At 42.6% G+C, this 21,341-nt stretch overlaps 1 protein-coding gene across 3 annotated transcripts in view; it reads right to left on the bottom strand.

The window, feature by feature from the left end:
• Positions 1-21,341, bottom strand: part of adamtsl3 (ADAMTS-like 3) — a 190,935-nt gene that overhangs the window by 3,808 nt on the left and 165,786 nt on the right. Inside the window, exons 23-32 of one of the 3 annotated variants that reach the window (XM_069172924.1) lie at positions 18,782-18,906; positions 18,211-18,348; positions 14,212-14,394; positions 13,111-13,233; positions 11,925-12,179; positions 8,479-8,662; positions 4,598-4,802; positions 3,267-3,370; positions 1,571-1,785; positions 200-924 (exon numbers count right to left, since the gene is read on the bottom strand). In XM_069172924.1, coding sequence (XP_069029025.1) covers positions 890-924; positions 1,571-1,785; positions 3,267-3,370; positions 4,598-4,802; positions 8,479-8,662; positions 11,925-12,179; positions 13,111-13,233; positions 14,212-14,394; positions 18,211-18,348; positions 18,782-18,906 — 1,567 coding nt within the window. In that variant the 3' untranslated portion in view covers positions 200-889. Of the gene's footprint in view, positions 1-199; positions 925-1,570; positions 1,786-3,266; positions 3,371-4,597; positions 4,803-8,478; positions 8,663-11,924; positions 12,180-13,110; positions 13,234-14,211; positions 14,395-18,210; positions 18,349-18,781; positions 18,907-21,341 lie in introns of those variants that run through there. The other 2 variants (XM_069172923.1, XM_069172925.1) reach the window with 2 other exon arrangements.

The following is a 21,341-nucleotide window of genomic DNA, read 5'->3' as shown; positions in this document are numbered from 1 at the left end:
ACAAACAAACAAACAAACAAACATATCTGGGTTTTTAACAAACAATCAGAGGCAGCAGCAGATTGTCAGAGCTGAGAGGGATATTCAGGTGTTTACAGATCTCCACGAATGTCATCGTCTATCTCAGGTTTCTCTGCATTCAGGAGCTTTTACACAAGTACTCTACTTTACTGTATAATTCATGTTGTAGGGAACAAGCTGGCAAAACAAAGGTTTTATTTACCCCAAAAAACAGGAAACAATTTACAAAAATGAAAAAAGAAGTCAGCTAAACAGAACTGAACTCAGACTACATCAACACAACAAGCTGAACATATGCAACTGACTGAAAAACATATGTACTGGCTCATCAGACCATTTAGAAACTAAAGGGGGAACACACACACACACACACACACACACACACACACACACACACACACACACACACACACCACCAACTGAACTGCAACTAACTGACATCAAATTATACCAAACACGACCGAAATAAACCAACACAGAATCAAAACTAAGAAATAGGTCTCCCTACAAATAGAACATAATGTACTTTAAAAACTGCTAAATAAATTGTGTCATGTGATGTATTTAAATGTTCAATGCAGAAATAAATAAGACTAAAGCAAATGAACTGTAAATGTAAAGTCAATGAAAGGTGTGACTTTTTACATTAGATTTATTTGAAAGCTGCAGTTACTCGTCAGCTCGATATTCTATATTTACAAAACAAATCAATCACTTCATGAAATACATGGATACAAGGAGCAGTAGAGAGTTGCTTTATTTGACATTAGTACTCCTTCCAGTAATGAGAGCAGCGTGGTGCACAGCGACACCTTCCTGCCACTGCTCACACTTCAGTCTTTTCCCATCCCGCTGCCCTTCCCCTCGTTCAGGACCTGCCTCTACTGGGGAGAGCCTTAAAACCTTAAAGTAAGGAAATGGGACATCACTCGTTGCATCAATATTAAAGTTTGTAAGTCTTGATTATTCACTTTATGGAAACATACAGTATGATGTCAAAATAGTGTATCTCAGAGAATCAGCTATTAATGCTCACAAACAGTACTTGTTGTATTCATCGGGAATTTTTCACGTTAAGTTGCATTGCAGTAAGTTAGTAAGCAAATATCTAATTGACCTTATTAATGTAATTTAATATGCATAACATCTAAACCTGCATTTTTATGGATATTAGAGGCCGTTTTAGCTGGAGGGCTTCAGATAATGGGCGAAAGAAAGGAGGTCAGTTGGAAGAAAAACATTTTTAAGGGTTTTAATCACTGTATAATGTAGTTGGTAAGATAAATATGAACTTTTTTGCAGTTTAAATGAAGAATATGATTCCAATAATAAATGTGTCTTTACTTTTTTACAGTATTTTTTTCTGTTTGAATGGAAATTCCTGCAATAAAGTAAAGTAAAGTGAAGTGAAGTAAAGTGAAGTGAAGTGAAGTGAAATGAAATAAAATAAAATAAAATAAAATTCCTCTAACAGTAAATATTTTCCTCCTGCCCCTCCGACTGTTTGAGTGAAGGTTCATTATGATGTCGACGTTCATGAAGGACTTACTCCCACATGTGGTGGTGCTGCAGCGCTGCCAGGCGGCGGGCCGTTGGAGCCAGGAGCAGTGCTGGTCAGCTAGAGTCCTGCCGCTCCGGCGGTGAACACAGTCCACCCTGCGGGACTGGAAGCCGCTCCCACAAACCACCGTGCACGCCCGCCACGCACCGGGCCGCCACTGGACGTCACACAGGTCCGAGGAGCAGTTGCGCACAGACGCGGGCCTGAAAGACAGCAGTTTGTTTTTGGAGCTGAAGAAGTTTTGCGTCACACTTTGAAGAGGAAAGTGGGAAGAGTTCAACAGAGAGAGTAAAACCTGGACATCCCTCAGAGGCGGAGCCGTTGTCCAGATAACTCCGTTAACCGGCCCGGGTTCACAGAGCAAGACTCAAAGGTCGGTTCCACTGAGTATGCGCTAGCCTGCATCTCAGTTCAGAGGCTCACACAAAAGAGTGTCATCAACCTGCTGCCTGTCAATCACTGGGCAGCTGAAAAAAGACCATCAGTTTCTCAACATGATGTAAGAAATGACTACAAGACAATAATATATGTAAAACTACGGCACTGTAAGAAGGTGGATCCATAAGTTCCAAGACTGTTGCACGTGAACGCAGCCCAGAGAAGCTGCAGCCTTCTTGAATAAGTATTCCAGGTTTTGTTGCCCTGAGTTCCACCTGCGTTTGTGAGCGGCGGTCCGGCTGTGTTGGAGAACGCCTATCAGTGTGTTTGACAAATTATTTTTGAGCAGAAGGAAGCAGCGGGGAGCGATGTTTGTGTGCCTTATTAATGCGCCGTGAGCGGCGTGTTGTCATGTTGGAGGAGCCTGTTGCCATTGGCAACACAGTTCAGGTGGTCCACAGTGTATGTTCCCCTCAGAAGGTCCCGGTGGAACTCGGTGTTGACAGTCTGACTCCGGGGGGCGAATTCACGGCGACACAAAGGAAAGCCAGCTGGTGTCTCCTGACCTGGTGATCCTTCACAGAAACCTGTCACTCAGGAACTGAAGATGATTAAACGACGTAATCTGGAACACTTCCTCGTCAGAGCTTTCCCGTCCTCCTGCTGTGCACGTCGCGGTGCTGCGTATCGTTCACGCACAACAACGAGCAGTCACGTAACTTATCGATCCTCCTGAGGATCCTCGTTCTGTGATAACATGTTCATGTTTAGCTTCAGTTAGCTTCAGTAGACAAATAAGAGGAACGTAAATCGTGTCGGAGGAATTGAAACAATGCAAAGAGGGTATTTTTGTACAGAAACTGGCAGTTAGAGCAGTGAACACCTGTTTCTATGTTCATATGGACAAAACAGTGTTTTAAGATTTGGAAATAATGTGAATGAATCCCTGGTTTGGTGAACGTTAGCGGTGTTGTAGGTGCATTTCTGACCTCTTCATTAGAGTTTAGATTATTAGATGCATCAGATTTTACAGGTGTGCTTAATGACGTGTCCATTGCTGGTGCACAATTCAAAAGTGTACATATTATTTTACAGAATATGATGGTTTTTCTACCATTTCTTCTCTATTCCAGCTGTGTGATTGTTTACTTTTAAAATAACAATAATATATTAGAGCATAAAAGCATAAAACTTGTTTATTGACACGGTTTATAATTGTACTGCAGCTCATTGTGGTAAACTGGAGTAAACAGAAGAGCAGCCGCTCTGATGCATGTGAACAGTACTACAGGTGAGAGCGTGTTACCTGTAGGTCACGTCACAGTCCGTGTAGGAGGAGCCGTTGGCGTGTTGGCAGGTGACGGATCTCTTCTGCAGCGTGGTGGTGGAGCCCGAACACCTGCCTGAACACTGACACATGGAAACACACCGAGAAAGTCAAATGGATTCCCACAGAGCTGATTAAATGTGTGGTTCGATCCCCACGCCGGCCAGGTGAGCCCGGGCAGGGTCGGTTCTGAACCTCAGCGTGCTGTTAACTTCCAGTTTAGCTTTAAAATGATCTGAATGGGGAAAAAAATAATCCTCTAAACTTTACAAATGTTCTCAGACAGAATGGATCGAATTATCGAGTCTAACTAAACAAGTCAGAAACATTCGGTCCACAAAGTCCTTCCTCATTTTGGAACGACACGTTGGAGCTTCCTAACAAACATCAAGCTTGCAGCTCATCTTCCACAGGTACGCCTCCTCATACACACATCTCACATGTACTTAAATGTTTTCATCAGCTGAGGAACATTAAACAATGAGGTCTTCTCTGATGAGAAGTTCATCCGTGTCTTTTATTTCAGGTTGAAGTCATGAAATGATTCAAATTCAGCTGCTCTGCTTTAAACCAACAGAAGCAGAGCAGAGGACATCGGTCCAGTTCCATCATCTCTTCACAGCACGTTTGTAGATTTTACTGATGACAGAGAACGTCGTGGCTCAGAGTTGATGTCCTGAACGCAGCTTCAGGTCTTCAGTCCCAGATCAGGACTTCAGGTGACCCGGCTTTTTACATTCAGGGTGTCTCTTACAGGATCAGTGACATCCTTTAAATCACTTCTCTAAGCTTCTCTTTTTAAATAAGTGTTTTATTAAAGTACACCTTTTGTATTTTCTTTGGCTTCCATCACATCTTACCTGTTTTATTGTTACCGTTGTTCTATATTTATCATTGGGGATTTTATCCTATTTGATTTAGGTTATTTCTGCCTGTAAAGATTTAATCCTGGTAACACTTGGTGACTTTGTTTTAAAAAGTGCTGTATAAATAACGTTTACTATTATTATTTACCGTGATAAAGAAATGAGTCCACCTGCAGAGACGTTCAAAGGTATTTAACTCTCTTGCCTTTAAAATGCATTTTGCTTTATTTTAATTTTGAACTCTATTTTGTCTTTAGTTTTATGCATTTTATTTCTTTTCGATATTTTTTATGGATGAGATTTTCCTGCTGTGAAGCACTTTGAGCTTCCATTTCTTCTATGAAAGGTGCTACACAAATAAAGTTTGTTCATATCATCATTATAGCAGCGGAGTACAGAGGTTTAATAACACGTTGTGCAGTGTTCGGTGGCTGTTGGACGTACCTTCCCCCACGCACTGGCCACCCAGAGGGGACAGTTGTTGGCGGTGCACTGCTCCGTGTCCACCGGCCGGCTCGTCCTCTTGCAGGCGGCGGCCGTCAGAGTCCTCACGGCACCTCTGGCATCCAGCTGCTGACAAGAGACCCGCCGCTGCTTCCAGCCGGGGCCGCACGACGCCGAGCACTTCGACCACTCTGACACCGACCACCTGAAGTGGTGACGAGAAAAAAGGGTTTTCATATTAAAAGTGGCTCCGCTTGTTACAAAGGTTGAAAAGAAATACGAGCTTGTTTCCGGTGTTTTTCTAACTTTGTGTGAACATGAATCTGTCAGTCACACCGTCTCACTATAGGACGACACAAGATTACTGATTTATTTGGAACTAAAAGTGGCTGTTGACTTTAACAGATTAAATCCATATTAACATTTATATTTGATTCTGTATTAAATATCCTGTGCTCTTGTTCAACGAGTCCAATATTCACTCTTTTTAAGCTCCTGAGAAGAAATCTGCCTCTTTGGCTCTTTCTCTTCATGCTGAAAATAGATTCCTGTTGCTGCTCATGATGAGAAACAAACAGTAAAGTTTCTGCTCGTAAAACCAAAACAAATGAGCTAAAAGACACTGAGAGTCTGATCATCCATCGTGTGTTTGACTGTTCAGTATCAAGCTTTTGGTAATGGTGTAAGAATCTAAAGAATTTAATTTGATGTTTCCAATAAAACATAAAACACTTCAGAGTGTAAAACTGTGATTAAACAACAAGTTACCAATTAAATAAAACATGTCATCTACATGTGTTCATGTTGTAGGAGCAATTCGCTCTCAAAATATCAAACTTTTTGTCAGTACGATCTCCGTTTCCATGGCAACACATGGGGTATGACTAAGAACTGGACAACAAGCAGTGCTGTCAGTAGACTCTTAGGTAGAAATTCAGTTCTAATGCTATTTTCCCACTGAGGAGGTGGAGGGATATTTCTAGTGATGAGCACGGTGTGATGTCATGATGATTTGTTCCAGATGTTCAGTTGACCAATCAGATCTCTGGGGGCGGAGCTACTGGTTGTATACTTTGTGTTCATTGTGTGTGTGACTGTTTTCTTGACCTGGACAGTAAAAGGTCAACAGTGAAAACTATCACACTACGCTTGCAAATAACCTAAAAACAGACTTCACAGTTTCCGGAGAAAACTGAGGAGACTTTAAGATTTTCCTGCAGGAGTGAACTTCTTTTCTTTTGAATATTTCACCATATTTTGTAATTCAAATGTCTCAGTTCTTTTAAACCTGCAACAGTAACTGCAGGCTTGATTTGAGCAATCAGTGGGTCACAACGAGTGAAGTGGAGTCATTGTGTGGGTGCAAGAGGGGGGAGGCGGAGGGGGGTGGTGGTGGTGGTGGTGTGGGGTGGGGGGGGTGAATGATGCTCGGGATGATGGGTAAGATCCTCTTCTGTTGTGATCTGACTGCTCTTCATGAATTCATGAGCAGCGACCCTGGATGAGTGCACGGCGGTCTGTGATCTGCTTTTATTTTAGTTTTTATTGAGTACAGCTTATTGTTTTTATTGTTTGAATGAACTCCAGCAGCTTGACAAGGTGCAAAAGGAGGGGCTGGACCAATGCTGTTAACCACCGACACTGGTCTCTGATTGGTCGGCCCTTCAGAGTGGCTGTCTAATACGAGCTGAGATATAATCTCTTCTATAATTTATTGTTCTCTCTGAAAGTGTAGGTGCTGTCTGGGAACTCAGAGCTGGACGTGAAGCAGTCAAACGATCCGACAGGCTGCTGAGAACGGTTTTACCTGATATGCTTTTATATGAACTAAAAATGTTTGATACGATTGATCATACGATCTTATTACAGAGATTAGAAGACGTTACGAGGATTAAAGGAACTGCATTAGACTGGTTCAAATCCTACTGATCAGATAGAGTCCAGTTTGTCCATGTCAACAATGAGTCTTCCAGACAAACAAGAATTAGTTATGGAGTTCCACAAGGCTCAGTGTTAGGCCCAATACTTTTTACTTTGTAGATGCTTCCATTAGGAGATGTCATCAGGAAGCACTGCATCAACTTCCATTGTTATGAAGATGACACTCAGCTATATCTTTCTATAAAACCAGATGAAACTAATTAGTTAGTAAAACTTGAAGCCTGTCTAAAAGACATAAAGGCCTGGATGACCAAGAACTTCCTGCTTCTAAATTCAGACAAAACAGAAGTTCTTGTACTTGGTCCTAAACACCTCAGAAACTCTTTCTGTAATCACTTAGTTACTCTAGATGATGTTGTCTTGGCCTCCAGCAAAACTGTGAGGAACCTTGGAGTCATCTTTGATGAGGATTTGTCCTTTAGCCACCATATAAAGCAAATCTCCAGAACTGCCTTCTTTCATCAACGTAATATTAATAAAATCAGGAAAATCCTTCCTCAGCGTGACGCAGACAAATTAATTCAAATGTTTGTTACTTCCAGGCTGGATTATTGTAATTCCTTGTTGTTAGGATGTCCAAATTACTCATTAAAAACCTGCAGCTGATCCAAAATGCTGCATCAAGAGTACTGACGGGATTTAACAAGAGAGATCATATTTCTCCAGTTTTAGCTTCTCTTCACTGGCTTCCTGTGAAATCAAGAATATAATTTAAAATTCTCTTGATGACTTACAAAGCTCTACATGACCAGGCTCCATCATATCTTAGAGATCTTATAGAACCATATAATCCTAGCAGAGCACTTCTCTCTCAGTACGCTGGTCTACTTGTGGTTCCTAGAGTTTCCAGAAGTAGAATGGGAGGTGGAGCTTCAGTTTTCAGGCTCCTCCCCTGTGGAACCAGCTCCCAGTTTGTGTTGGAGGGACAGAAACCCTCTCTAGCTTTAAGATTAGACTCAAAACGTTCCTTCTTGATAAAGCCTATAGTTAGGGCTGGCTCAGGTAGACCTGAACAACCCTTAGTTATGCTGTTACAGGCCGAGGCTGCTGGAGGACCTCGTTACATGATGAGCTTCTTTTCTTTCCTCCTACTCTTTAACTGACTCATACCTCACCATCTTCTTCTCTCCCATAGTTTCTTCTTATTATCTGCTGTCTCCATTCAGTTCCTTCACTCGTGTAGTTTCTGTTCTTTCTTTTCCAGATGTCCCGTCATGGAGCTGCATGTCTCTGCTCTGTACTTGTCGTCTCCACCAACAGTTCTTCTCTTCTATCTCTATGCTGTCCTTTTCTCTCTCTGCTCTCCTCTCACCCCAACCGGTCGAGGCAGGTGGACGCCCACCTCTGATCCTGGTTCTGTTAACAGATGTTCTCCACCTCTGATCCTGATTCTTTTAACAGATGTTCTCCACCTCTGATCCTGGTTCTGTTAACAGATGTTCTCCACCTCTGATCCTGGTTCTGTTAACAGATGTTCTCCACCTCTGATCTTGGTTCTGTTAACAGATGTTCTCCACCTCTGATCCTGGTTCTGTTGGAGGTTTCTTCCTGTTAAAGGGAGTTTTTCTTCCCTCTGTTGGAGGTTTTTCTCCCTTAAAGAGGATTTGTTTTTTTTTTTCCCTCCTAGCTTATGTGGGAATTGTTGAATTGTTGGTTTCTCTGTATAATATTGTAAAGTTCTTCTGTAAGGACTTTAATGTGTTAAGTACCATGAAATAACCTGTGTTGTGATTTTATTTATATAAATAAAATTGAATTGAATTGAACTGAAGACCCGTTAAGTTACTAACACGCCGTAATTCACAGGACGTTCACAGAATGAGCGACTTGCAGTCAGAAGAAAAACGTCATGTTGTAATTTGAAACAACACCAACAAGCCGCATTTGAATTTCTCCCATCTGTGCTCGCTGTGTCCTCCTGGTGTGTGAATGAAGCGTACCTGGGAGGGCAGTCGTGTCTGCTGCAGGGCAACGGGGAGGTGACGGGTTTGGGGACGTGTTGACACGCGGCGGGCTGAACGTCCTCTCCGTCCACAGACACACAGCGGATCCTCCGCAGCCACGTCCCTCTGTTCCCACAGGAAGCACTGCAGCTGGTCCAGTCTCCCAAACGCCAGTCAAACTCTGTGGAGACACAAAATATCAGCAAACAACAACAACAACAACAACAACCCATCTGGAAGAAAGCAGCTTCAACAAATATTCAGGAAACTCAGAGAAAGAGATTCTCAGTTTTTAGTTTCAGATTTTTAAACGTCCTCCGTAGACTGATGGAGACGAAGACAACATTCAGTCATGTTTTTCTGCGGGTGAATATTGTCAGTGTTGTTTTTAAATGTTTGTCATGATCTTTTACTGTAAAACTAATTTACCAACGGTTATAAATAAAGTGGCCTAAACCTGAGGTCTTGTTTCTGAGCTGGACTCGGATAAAACCTTGTAATGCAATAAATTATTTTTCACACAAACTTAATTACTTTGTGATTTATCTTTTATTCTTGAAAAAATGTATGGATTTCTCCTGTTTACAAAAAAGTTTAAATGTTTTTTGAAAATATATAGAAACATATAGAATATAGATTAATAGAATCTCAAAGTTCAGTCAGGAGGATCGTTTCCTTCATTTCAGCTTCATCTGTCCAAACTCCCTCATAATGAATCTCTGACATCATCTCTGACCAATGACCTTTCTGCTCGTGTTCTGGGAGCCAATCAATCCACAGAGGCTGTTCTTTAAATATCACTGCGCTCAACCCGCAACCTCCTTGTCACCACGGTAACCCACTGATCATCCTCCATCCTCTGCTTTTACTCCACCACCACCATCTGGACTTCTGCTAACGTCATGGGGCAACACGCTTTCTGATGATGCATCACGTGACCTCCTTCTCTGTTAACCAGTTTTATTTATACAATCGTAACATAAGTCATCTTCACAGTGAAAAGTCATGACATGACAGAAACCCAACAATCCCCCCTTGAGCAGCAAACGGTGAGGGAAAGAGAGGAGAGGAGAGAGGAGAGCAGTGCATCATGGGAGGTCCCACAGCAGCATGACTAAAGGATGGTTGAGGGTCACCGGAGGCAGCCTGAACGATCAAAGAGGAATATTAGAAGTAGAGAAGGAGAGTCTTCTCCTCAACTCAAACTGAGCTGGTTCAGAAACACCACTAAAAAAAAATACAGTTGATCTCTCAATACTAAAATTAAATATAACAAATTCATAATTTGTAGTTATTACAAAGGAAGCATTGGCAACTTTGAGCAAACAAGTCCCATTTGTTCTTTATTCACTCTGATTAACGGGTTAATTTCCTTTTGAAGCATCACTTCAGATGTTGTATTGTTTAATGTATCATGTTTGCATGTTTCCCATCAGACTGACATCAGATGGATTTATTTATTCATTATGTGCTCAACAGAAGCTAAATACTTGAAACCTCATAACTTGGTCAATCACACTTCCAGTATTATACAATCGCAATCAATTTACTGCAATCGTGTCTGAACAAAAACTCACATTTCAATCACTGTTTTGCATCATTTTCCAGTGTTTGTTTTTGATGATGTCATCTCACTGCACTGACTTCTGCTGTGGTTTAATGGCACACGAGTGCCAGAATACATTTATTTGAATCATTGGACCCCATCATTGTCAGTAATGTCTTTGTATATTTCAGTAAAAGGCTTGTTGTATTCAGGTTGTTATTTACGTCATATATCTGCCCTGAACAACTTCTGTTAAAGCCACAGAAATCAAACTTGTATCTCAATGTTCACTGAAAATGTCTCTTCTTCCTTATCAGGTGTATCATTAAACTCTGATTAGACTTATACGATAATAGTGGCATAAAATCACCAGAAAAAGACAATTAAATTGTTAAAAGAAAGGATTTGTATGACAATAAACTGTCAACTAGAATTTGATGGTGACAGCCCTGCTCATAGTGAAAAAGACTTCAAATGATTTAATTATATATTTTACAGATTACAGATTTTGTCTTGAGTAGAAATAAGTCTCACTGACGGCTTCTATGAAGGACAGAGATGTTTGAAGACAGACAGTTTTTAAAGGAAGACTGGAGCAGAAATAGATTTAAGAGAAGCAGGACAGAGCTCAGTGGAATATAAAAAAAGAGAAACAGAACATCCCATCAAACCAAAGTCTGCTGCAGTGCTGACAGAGGAATGCAGAATATTTACAGACGCAGAAAACATGTGGAAAGACATCTTGAAATGTTTCTCCATGTTTACGTCCATGTTGTCAGCCTCAGATAAAACGGGCAGATTTTCTCAGACATTAAAATACAACAAAACGAGTTCCTGCTCTCAGTTCACTTCAGTTCTTTCTGCACAAACCACCAGATCTTTTTCAAATAGCATCAGATGCAAACTCTTCACTTTACTTTTGGTTCCACAAAAAAACAAGCAGGAAATAAAAAGTCTGCTTGTATGATCCCACGTCAACCTTCAGTATTTACAGTATTTACTGCAGCTCAGACGAGGCGAACACTAACTTCATATAAAGAATACATTCAAAGGTTCATCTGCACACGTAAACACCAACCTGCCGAGTCGGTGCCGATGAGCTCATTTTATTTGGGCTCTCAGTTTCACTTCTCTTCACGTCGATGATGTTTGTGACCGATGACGAATGTGTGAGGAGATTTGGATGAACTTTGTTTGTATGTGTGTGTTGTTGGTGTCATGATAATCACTGTGTATTTATTTAGGTATTTTTGTATCATTATTTGTTGTTTGAATGGGCTTAATCTCTAATTTGAAAGTTCAAAAGAAAACCAATGTAAATAGCATCATTTTATGTGTTAAATCAGTGACTGAAATCAACAAATATAAAACTATTAATTTAAGTTGTATCGTGAGTTTTTTGTTCTGTTCTGTTTTGTTTTTGTTTGTTTTTATTAGATTCATCAATTTTCATGGAATATGTGATATGAGCTGGACATGCATTTCGGATGAACTTCTGAGGTACTGGCATCCCTCCCCTGGGTGTGTGTGTGTGTGTGTGTGTGTGTGTGTGTGTGTGTGTGTGTGTGTGTGTGTGGTGTGTGTGTGTGTGTGTGTGTATGTGTGTGTGGGTCAGTGTGTTTGCTTTTTCACATTGGATTTCGGGTGTAATTTTTAATGATATTAAAATCCACAATAAAAAATATTCAGATGTCATTAAAGTACAAATTGTACTTTTTGTTCCTAATATTCCGTTTGACGGTGATATTCAATCACTTCTATTTTCATGAGACAAAATATAACAAACTGCTAAAATGTGCACAGTTGTACACACACACACACACACACACACACACACACACACACACACACACACACACACACACACACACACACACACACCCGTGCCTGAGCTCACCTTCAGTGTGGACGTGTATCCAGGCCGACAGGGTTTGTCTGCTGCTGTTGATGAAGGTCTGACATCTGTACTGGCCGGAGAACTTCCCCTGGAGTGTGTTGACCTCCAGGACACGCCCTCCCACCAGCATCCTGTGCTGCAGACCCGGACCAGGACCAGGACCCCTGGTGTGAGCTGGACCTGGAACCTGGTTTATGGTCTGGTTGTTGTAGTCCCAGCGTACGGGAGACTTGTGGTCAGGAACGACTGGACAGCCTGATGAAGACACGAGCAGACACAATATTAATATATGTAAAGAAAACCACACGTCATAGGAGCACAATAATTCATTGGTGGAGTACCCCTTTAATATGAGAGCAGCGCAGTGATGGAAAGAAAAATGTACACATGATGGCAGATGTTTGTCCATCCAACAGACTCAGTGGGACTTTGTTATTTTTATTAAGTAGAATGAAATAATTAAAAGTGGGATTTTGTAAAATAAATATCCGTGAGCACACTTAAACAGAAAACACTCCTTAATTGAGCTTATTGACACACCAATAAAATATCTATGAAAAATATATAAATAACATTTTGTCAGATGAAAAATATCATTACAGTTTGGAGCCTTCATAAAAACCTTAAAGAAGCAAAACTGTCCTCATCTGAGAGTAAACGTGATTCTGTAGGTTGTGTGTGATTTGACATCAACTGATGGTCAGATTTACAAAAAGCTTGCGTCTGACATTTCAGCAAGAAGAGCACAAACGATGGGAGGAGTCAGATCTCAGTCAGCAGCTGAATACAAACCTTCCTCCATCTGGTCAGTAAAAGGTGTCTAACTCCTAACAGATAACATCTTTGTTTTAGTTTTTCAATTCACTAAAAGATCTTAAAGCCACATTCATTTTCACACCTCAATTCATACTTTTTATTCTTAAAAAAAAAAATCCAAATGATATTAAAATCAGCTGTAAGTCCTGTTGTTCTCTTCACTGGGAAACATTTCCATTTTCTTTTGTTTTTTTTACATTAAAAGTTCACATCAGAAGTCGTTTTCTTCCCTTTGAGCTGCATCTCTGTTTGAAATGTCAAAGACTTCCTGTCTGGAAGGAAGTAAAAGCTGAACAGACGTTAGTGTGTCTGCTGATGTGTGAGCTTCAGGATGGACAGGTTGTGTACATGGTGTGTACATGGTGTGTACCTATCCGCAGAATGTCTCCAGGTCTGATGAAGGCACTCGTTCCTCGGCGAGACGCCATGAGGACTCGTCTCCTGTTCAGCTCCTGAGACACTGGAAGGACCCGTCCTCCGGCTGGGTATGGACCTGGACACACACACACACACACACACTGTCAGGATTCCTGTCTGACCCTGGTGTGTCTCCCTCTGTTTGGTCCCCAATCACCTCTCCTCATGTTTTCTGTCAGTCCCTTGTCTTTGTCTTTGTTATTGTGTCCCCATGTGTTCTGTGTCCTCCTCTCCCCGCCTCCTGTCACCTCCCATGGCCACGCCCCTCACCGGTCTCAGCAGCTGCCACCACTCTCCCCAATCACCACCTGCAGGTGGCTCATTTCCCTGATCACCTCCCCGGACTATATGTACTCTGCCCCTGCAGTCATCTTTGTCGGTCCATACTGCTAGTCACTGGAAGTCACTGGAAGTCACGGCCAATCATACCAGTCCGTCCGTCTGTTTGTTCCTGTTTCTGCTCTCGTTCTGCAACCCAGTTAGCGCCCTCAGTCTGAACTATCAGTTAGTGCTCCCCATCTTGTCTGATCTTGGAAGCTAAGCAGGGTTGGGCTTGGTTAGTACTTGGATGGGAGACTGCCTGGAAATACCAGGTGCTTCAATGCTGCCAGTCAGTGCTGCCCAGTAACTCCAGTAGCTAGTTTGTTGCCGCTTGCTGTGGAGGACCTCGGGATTCCTCCAGCGAGGCCTCGGCCCCGACACTACGTCAGCCCGCTGCCCACTGTGGAGGACCTCAGGATTCCCCCAGTGGAGCCACGCCCTGCTGCCTGTCCGTTGGTCAGTCAACCGTGTTTACGGATCCTTGCTGCCAGACATTGCCCGGACCAGAGCTCCAGTGAGAGTCGGTGGAGTTTCCCTCCCGACACGGGAGGAATAAGATTGTAGGTACCACCACTGTGTTCAATAAAGACTGTGTTTTGAACTTATACCCAAGTCTGTATGCCTGCGTTTGGGTCCCGTTACACCTCACCTCATAACACACACACACACACACACACACTCACACACGCGTGTGAGGGTACATGTGATGCGCTGTGTTTGTGTGTGAACGCACCGTAGACCTGCAGCACGGTGGAGGCGGAGCTCTTCCCGGCAGCGTTGGAGGCGGAGCAGACGTAGACGCCCCGGCTGTCCACGGACACGTTTCTGATCCACAACGAGCCCGATGGCAGGAGAACAGCTGCTGCTCCGATGGGTCCGTTCCTCCGGAGCCACGTCACGTTGGGCTGAGGAACACCTGACACACGGAACCAACAGGAAGTCGGTAATGGTCACAACAGCATGTTGTCATGAGGCTCATTTAAATTGTGATATACTTTAAAATGTTAGGAAACAGCAGTGCAAGTATCAGTACTGGGAGATACATGGAACATGTAATTGTCACATTTTTCAAATTTAGTGAATTTGACCAAAACTTTACTTCTGGCTGGAAATGACATCACCAAGAGAAACAGGAAGTTAAGACATTTTGCTCGAGATATAAATGAAAACAACTACTTTTGTGTTTTTTTTTATTTTTTTTTTATTTATTTTTTTACATTTCTATGAAATATATCACGTCCATAATGTAAAGCAGCTTCACTGCACAACCAGGCGTCCTCACTCAGCTGCTTGGTTTGAGCCGTGACTTGAAACGGACGCGTCACGGACCAGAAAACTACTGCAGGAGCTGCTCTCAGTTTATAGTTGATGACAATGCTGAGCATTTTGGACATTTTAGTAAAATATTTCCAAAAAAAACATGGAAATAGTTCAAATACATTATTAACATCTCTGGCAAAATGTCTTCCAATGTTTTGTTACTTGTTTAAATAATTTACAGACGATGAAACCAACTGGTCAAATAAAAATTCACTGGACACGAAAACTTGACATTGGTATGAATCATTTTGGGCTTAACTCTGACACATATATATACATATACACATATGTATGTATATACAGTATATATATATATAGGTCTGGGGACAGGGACGAGCTCCGGAGAGTGCAGCGCCACCTAAAGGAGAAGATGAGAGAGTGCAAGGACTCCTACAGGAGGAAGCTGGAGGCCAAACTCCAGCAGAACAACGTGAGGGAGGTGTGAAGGAGATTAGTGGGTTCAAGGGGAGAGAGAGACAACCAGGGTGAACCTGGAGAGGAGCAACCAGGGGGAACCTGGAGAGGAACAATCAGGGGGAACCTGGAGAGGAACAACCAGGGGGAACCTGGAGAGGAACAATCAGGGGGAACCTGGAGAGGAACAATCAGGGGGCTCCCTGGGAGGTCCAATGAGCTAAACTGTTTCTTCAACAGGTTTAGTTCACCACCCTCATCTGTCTCCTCCACACCTTACACCTCCCAAACACCTCTGCTGCCACCCCCTCCCCCCCCTGGTGAGCTGCATCGACACCTTGACCCCCCTCCACCCCCCTCTGTGACGACTGGCCAGGTTAGGAGACAGCTGGAGAGAATCCACCAGCGCAAGGCTGCAGGACCTGACGGCATCGGCCCCGTGGTCCTGAAGACCTGCGCCGTCCAGCTGGCTGAGGTCCTACAACACCTCTTCAACCTGAGCCTGAAGCAGGAGGAAGTCCCGGTGCTGTGGAAGACATCCTGCCTGGTTCCTGTCCCTAAGAAGACGACTCCATCTGGCCTCAACGACTACCGACCGGTTGCCCTCACATCTCATGTGATGAAGGTGCTGGAGAGGCTGGTCTTGGCCCACCTCAGGCCGCTGGTGAAATCTTCTCTGGACCCGCTGCAATTTGCGTACCAGCCTCATGTGGGAGTGGACGACGCCATCATCTACCTGCTGCAACGAGCTCAGTCTCACCTGGATGGAACCGGTGACTCTGTGAGAATCACTTTCTTTGATTTCTCCAGTGCATTCAACACCATCCAACCACTGCTACTGAGTGAGAAGCTGCGGGTGGTGGGGGTGGACACGTCCACCGTCTCCTGGATCAGTGACTACCTGACAGGCAGGCCACAGTTTGTCCGTCTGGGCAGTGTGCTGTCTGATACGGTGGTCAGTGGTACTGGAGCTCCTCAGGGAACTGTTCTGTCTCCTTCCTGTTCACCTTCTACACCACTGACTTCCAGAACAACTCAGAGTCAAGACATCTGCAGAAGTTCTCTGATGACTCTGCAGTGGACGATGTATAAGGGATGGACGGGAGGACGAGTACATATATAGAAACATCTCAAGGATGATCAGTGGAAACAGGAAGCACCTGAGCTCAATTTTGAGTGTAATGGCAAAGGCTGTGAATACTTATGTACATGTGATTTTTTTTGTTTTTGATTTTTAATGGATTTGCAAAAATTAAAAAAAAAAAATGTATTTCACGTTGTCATTATGGGATATTGTGTGTAGAATTTTGAGGAAAAAAATGAATTTAATCCATTTTGGAGTAAGGCTGTAACATAACAAAATGTGTAAAAAGTGAAGCGCTGTGAATACTTTCTGGATGCACTGTATATATACACACACACACACACAAACTGTTGTTGATGTCTTTGCACTGAAAGCCTCGTTAGAAATACTCCATGTGTTAATCTGTGTGTGTGTGTGTGTGTGTGTGTGTTTGTGTTTGTGTGTTTCAGACATCTGTCTTCACAACACTGCTGCCAGTGAAAGGAGTGATGTCCTCTATTACCAACTTCACTTCTTTTATTTACATGAAATATATCACTTTCAGTCAGGTTTATCTCATCCCTACACACACACACACACACACACACACACACACACACACACACACACACACACACACACACACACACACACACACACACACACACACACCTACCTGATGTCATATTGGCTCTCAGTGCAGCAGCCTTTTGCAACCAGCTGAAAAGCCTGTTTTCACAGACCTTTTTATCACTTTGTTATTGGATGAGTGAAGCAGCAGTCCGTGTGTATATTTATAGATCTGTGTGTGTGTGTGTGTGTGTGTGTGTGTGTGTAAGAATGGGAGGACTGTCTCCACCAGAACAAACCGAACTACAGATCCAACGAGGTGCCACAAACATTCCTGAGAGATTCTGCTCCATGTTGAAATGATTGCATCAAAATGTTGTTGCAGATTTATTGGCAGCATATTCGTATTTTCAACCACGTCCCAAAAGAGCTCAACAGAGCTCCAGATTGAGATCGGCTGTGGCATTTAAATCACCCTCAAATGATATTAAGGATGGATTTTGGATTTGTGTTTATCACAGACTGTTTATAAAAGAGTTCGTAGCTTCAGGTCTGTAAAATGGTTCTGATCCAGAAGTGTCTTCAGCTGCAATACCAGCGAGTGCCACTAGAGGTCGTCTCCAAAAAGCCTCCGGCTCCATAGACTCCCATTCAACTTCTCTCATCAAATCCAAAGTGAATAAAATGTGTCCATCAGTTATCTCGGTGTTGTTAGCTAAAGTCACTCCTTCTTATTAGTTTTCTGGAGGTCCATCTGAAAATAATCCCTCATTCATTAGAAAAGAAGATTCAAGAAGACCTGTTTTTGGGGGCGTGTCCGTTTGATTGACAGGCCTGTGGTCCAGTCAGGTTTCTGCTATCGGTGGGCGGGACGTAGTATCGAGATCCAGTCAGATCCACCGCTCACTTACTAATAAAGTGGTGACTAAGTGCAGAAGATGAAAATATTACAAGGATTAAATCAATATTTTAACATTTTGGGTGAGATGAGGAGATTGACTCGTGTGCCTCCTGCTGGCCCAGTTCGGTACTGCTCTGCCCAGAGACTTTACACCAGAAAGTCATCAGGCACGTAAACAACATCGCTTCTCTCTGGGACAGTTATACAAATACAAAACCTTCATGATTAAAAATGATCATAATAAGAAGAGTGATAACGAACTTTGTTTGCAGTTTCCTGCAGTAACATGTATTTCTTTTGTCACGGGCGTCGATGGATAAACGCTGTTTGAGTTGCGGTGGTTTTTCAGCAGAAAAAGCCCTCTGAATATAGATACAGCCCATTCAAGTCCATTAAAATGAGTGGACGTGTTTTTTGTTATTTGTGTGAGAAGGTCTTTCTTTATGAATGGTGTTGTGACGTACCGGTGACAGGACAGTCCAGAGTGAGGTTGGCACCCGGCCGAACGCTGACTCGTCCCCCAACGGTGGCCCTCAAGCCGTGGCCCGACACCACCCCGTGGTCTGAAACGTTCCTCCATGACACCGTGATGGCTGGAGGCTCTGAGGAGTCACACAGAGAAAGAGTTTCATGATTAATATAGTGGATGACTTCAACTGCTTTTCAATAAGATTTTAATAATGACAACATCAACACTGCATTTAATAATTAGACTGAACAGTCACCATTCTTTAATAACATTTTAATCTACAATAATAGACGACACCCCATTGGGTAAAAATAATTCTGTCTCAGTAGATATCTAATAATGTTATAACCAAAGCTAAGGAGGTAATCCATTATTAGATAGCTGTCCTCCATTGTAGTCAATGGAGGAAAGTAAACTTAATGTTAGCACATTTTTATGTTTTATAAAATTAGCTATTCTGTTTTAAACTTAAAACAAGCAACAGTGATACCATGTGTAATTGTAATTACAGAAGTGCTTAATAATGTGACTTTATATAAGATTAAAGTATTAAAGGGGAGACTCACCTGCTAGGAGGAGATGCGACGTCTCGGAGTCGGAGCCTCGTGTGTTGGCAGCTCTACACTTGTAGTGGCCGCGGTCCAACGCTCTGGGCTGGAGGATGTGAAGACCTCCACCATCCCAGGACACCCTGCAGACAAACAAGGACAATAGCTTTTAAAGTTAAACAACTTCTAACGATCACCAGGATGCTTTGTCATGGCAACCAAATGAATGTGATGCACACAAGTTTTGATTCATTTGAACTCAGACTATTATCTTAGTTTCTAACTCTAATCAACTCTAACCAATGTGCCTCAAACTAAACCCAACTGTGGGTTGTTGAGAACAAATGACCGACAGTATGTTGGTCGTATCGGTTGCAGGACTTGTTGCAAAAAATGTAATTAAGGTGTTCAGACACGGGTTACATTACAGCTCTCTATATACAGAGAACAGAAGACATTTGCATGTAAATTCAATCCACCACAGACACAAATACAAATTCTCCATCAAGGTTATTCTTGCATTCATGACAACAATATTAGAAAAAACTGAAAATATTTTCCCTCCATAATAACACTGATGTGAACTGTTTTCTGTGGAATGAAAATACATAAATAAATGTGAAGAAAGTGTTTTTTAAAGGTCGACCTCAGCTCAGCGTGTTGCACAGAGGGAACTCCAGCTGTTATCACGCTCACTGTGTTTCATCCACAGCCCACAGGTCCTGTTAATGTCCATCAAGTGTCCGTCTCACTGTAGCTTTGAATCTCTTCCTCAGACTCAGAGATTTGTCCTCTTGTGCTCAGATGTGAAGAACAGCTGGACATTTTGGGAAATGTGTTTCTTTGGCGTCAAATCATAAGATCAATATAAATTTCATCTTGGTGCATCGTGTACAGTCAAGTCTGAGACTGAGGATAATGCCAAATGTCCTGTTTTATCCGCTATATTAAAATGTTTTGGCTGTTTGGTGACGGGTTGAATCAGTGGCTGTACACAGCATCTCTAAAGTCCTGTCTTCACTGTGCAGGTGTGATCAGTGTCCAGACTGAACTACACGCAGACGGCTGCTCATTAACCTGAAAACTAACAACATGCAGTCGGAAACAAAGACAACCGGAGAGTTGTTAGTTTCTTTTTCTTGGAAGCAGCAGTTTCCCTCCCTGAATGCACCGAGATCAAACCGATGTTGATCTGTTTATCGGACTTTGGTTCATTCTGGCAACTCAGAACCTTTCTTCAAATGTCAGAGTCCCTCAGGAAAAGCTGAGCAAGAGAAAAAGCAAGTTTAATATTATCAAGGTATCGGGAAGCTTTAAATTTAAAATAAAAAGAAGTTGAAATTAGTTTGCACAGTGTGTTATTTGACCATGTTGAATATCAAAAGTTTTTACTGTCCCATTCAAAAATACCTGTTTTTGGGGCGTGTCTGTTTGATTGACAGGCCTGTGGTGCAGTCAGGTTACAGCTATCGGTGGGCGGGACGTAGTATCGTCAGGTTTCCAATCAGATCGGTCAGATCCACCTCTGGCTCCTCCCCCTGCTCGTCCAAATATGGTCACTTCCTGCTCCAAACCGCTCTGAACTAGCAAAGATGGTGACGGACAGAATCTGAACTGGAGGATTCATAACGTTCACAAACCAACGATGACATCACTGATGGTTGATGACATCACTGATGGTTGATGACCTCACTGATGGTTGCTGCTTGTTCGAGACCATGCTTTAGAGAACAAATCTACGAGCAGCATTCTGACTAACCCTTACACAAGGGTTAAGGTTCAGTGCCTGAAACTAGAGGAATTAAGAGCAGCATGGCGTGTAACGTATCGGAGCAGGAGACCTCTCTGTCTACAGCTGTCAATCATGGGATGATTGGCAGGTCCTCGAGCAGAGCAGTGAAATCCAATGTTTTTTCAAAGGGCGGCTCAGGGCTTCGGTTGACCGGTGTGGTCTGCTTCCTTCTGACATGAAATGTTATTTTAAAAGGTCATCCATATTCATAGGACTGGCTGCTCAATGAGGCTGAAACAGGACAGTTCACGCCATCCACAGCATCGTATCCACAGGCTGTTTAAATGTGTATCGCAGTGCAGAAACATGGTGGATCAGCTCATCTGAACCGTTCTGGGAAACCAGAGCTTCACTGTTAGAATAATCTGCAGAATCACCTCCTGTTCATTCACATCATCGTCCCATTTCACAGGATCATCGTCAGCCCGCCTCAAAGAGGCGGAGCCTTGCTGATGTCTGACACTGTCCACTACAGTTACGCCAACACACTGCTTTGCCCATTGTTTATTTACAATATTGCTTTTATTGTGCCAATATTCACCTTCAATCAAAATTTGTTTACATCTGATTTCACAGATTTTCTCCTACAAAGTAGTTGAGTTCAGGGTTAAAAAATGGACTTCTCAGAATATGTATTTGGGGTGTTTCTCTTTCAACAGCTGAGTTACGGTGGAGAGTTTAAGTTCACATGTGTAGTTTGGTTCAAATCAACCATCAGTGATGTCATCATCCATCAGTGATGTCATCGTTGGTTTGTGAACATTATGAATCCTCCAGTTCAGATTC

The sequence above is a fragment of the Embiotoca jacksoni genome, unplaced genomic scaffold (genome assembly GCF_022577435.1).
Source record: "Embiotoca jacksoni isolate LCO1_2020_lvr unplaced genomic scaffold, fEmbJac1.0.p SCAF_56, whole genome shotgun sequence".
NCBI classification, from domain to species: Eukaryota; Metazoa; Chordata; class Actinopteri; family Embiotocidae; genus Embiotoca; species Embiotoca jacksoni.
The sequence above is the reverse complement of the archived record's forward strand: the minus strand, read 5'-3'. Positions and strand labels throughout refer to the sequence as shown.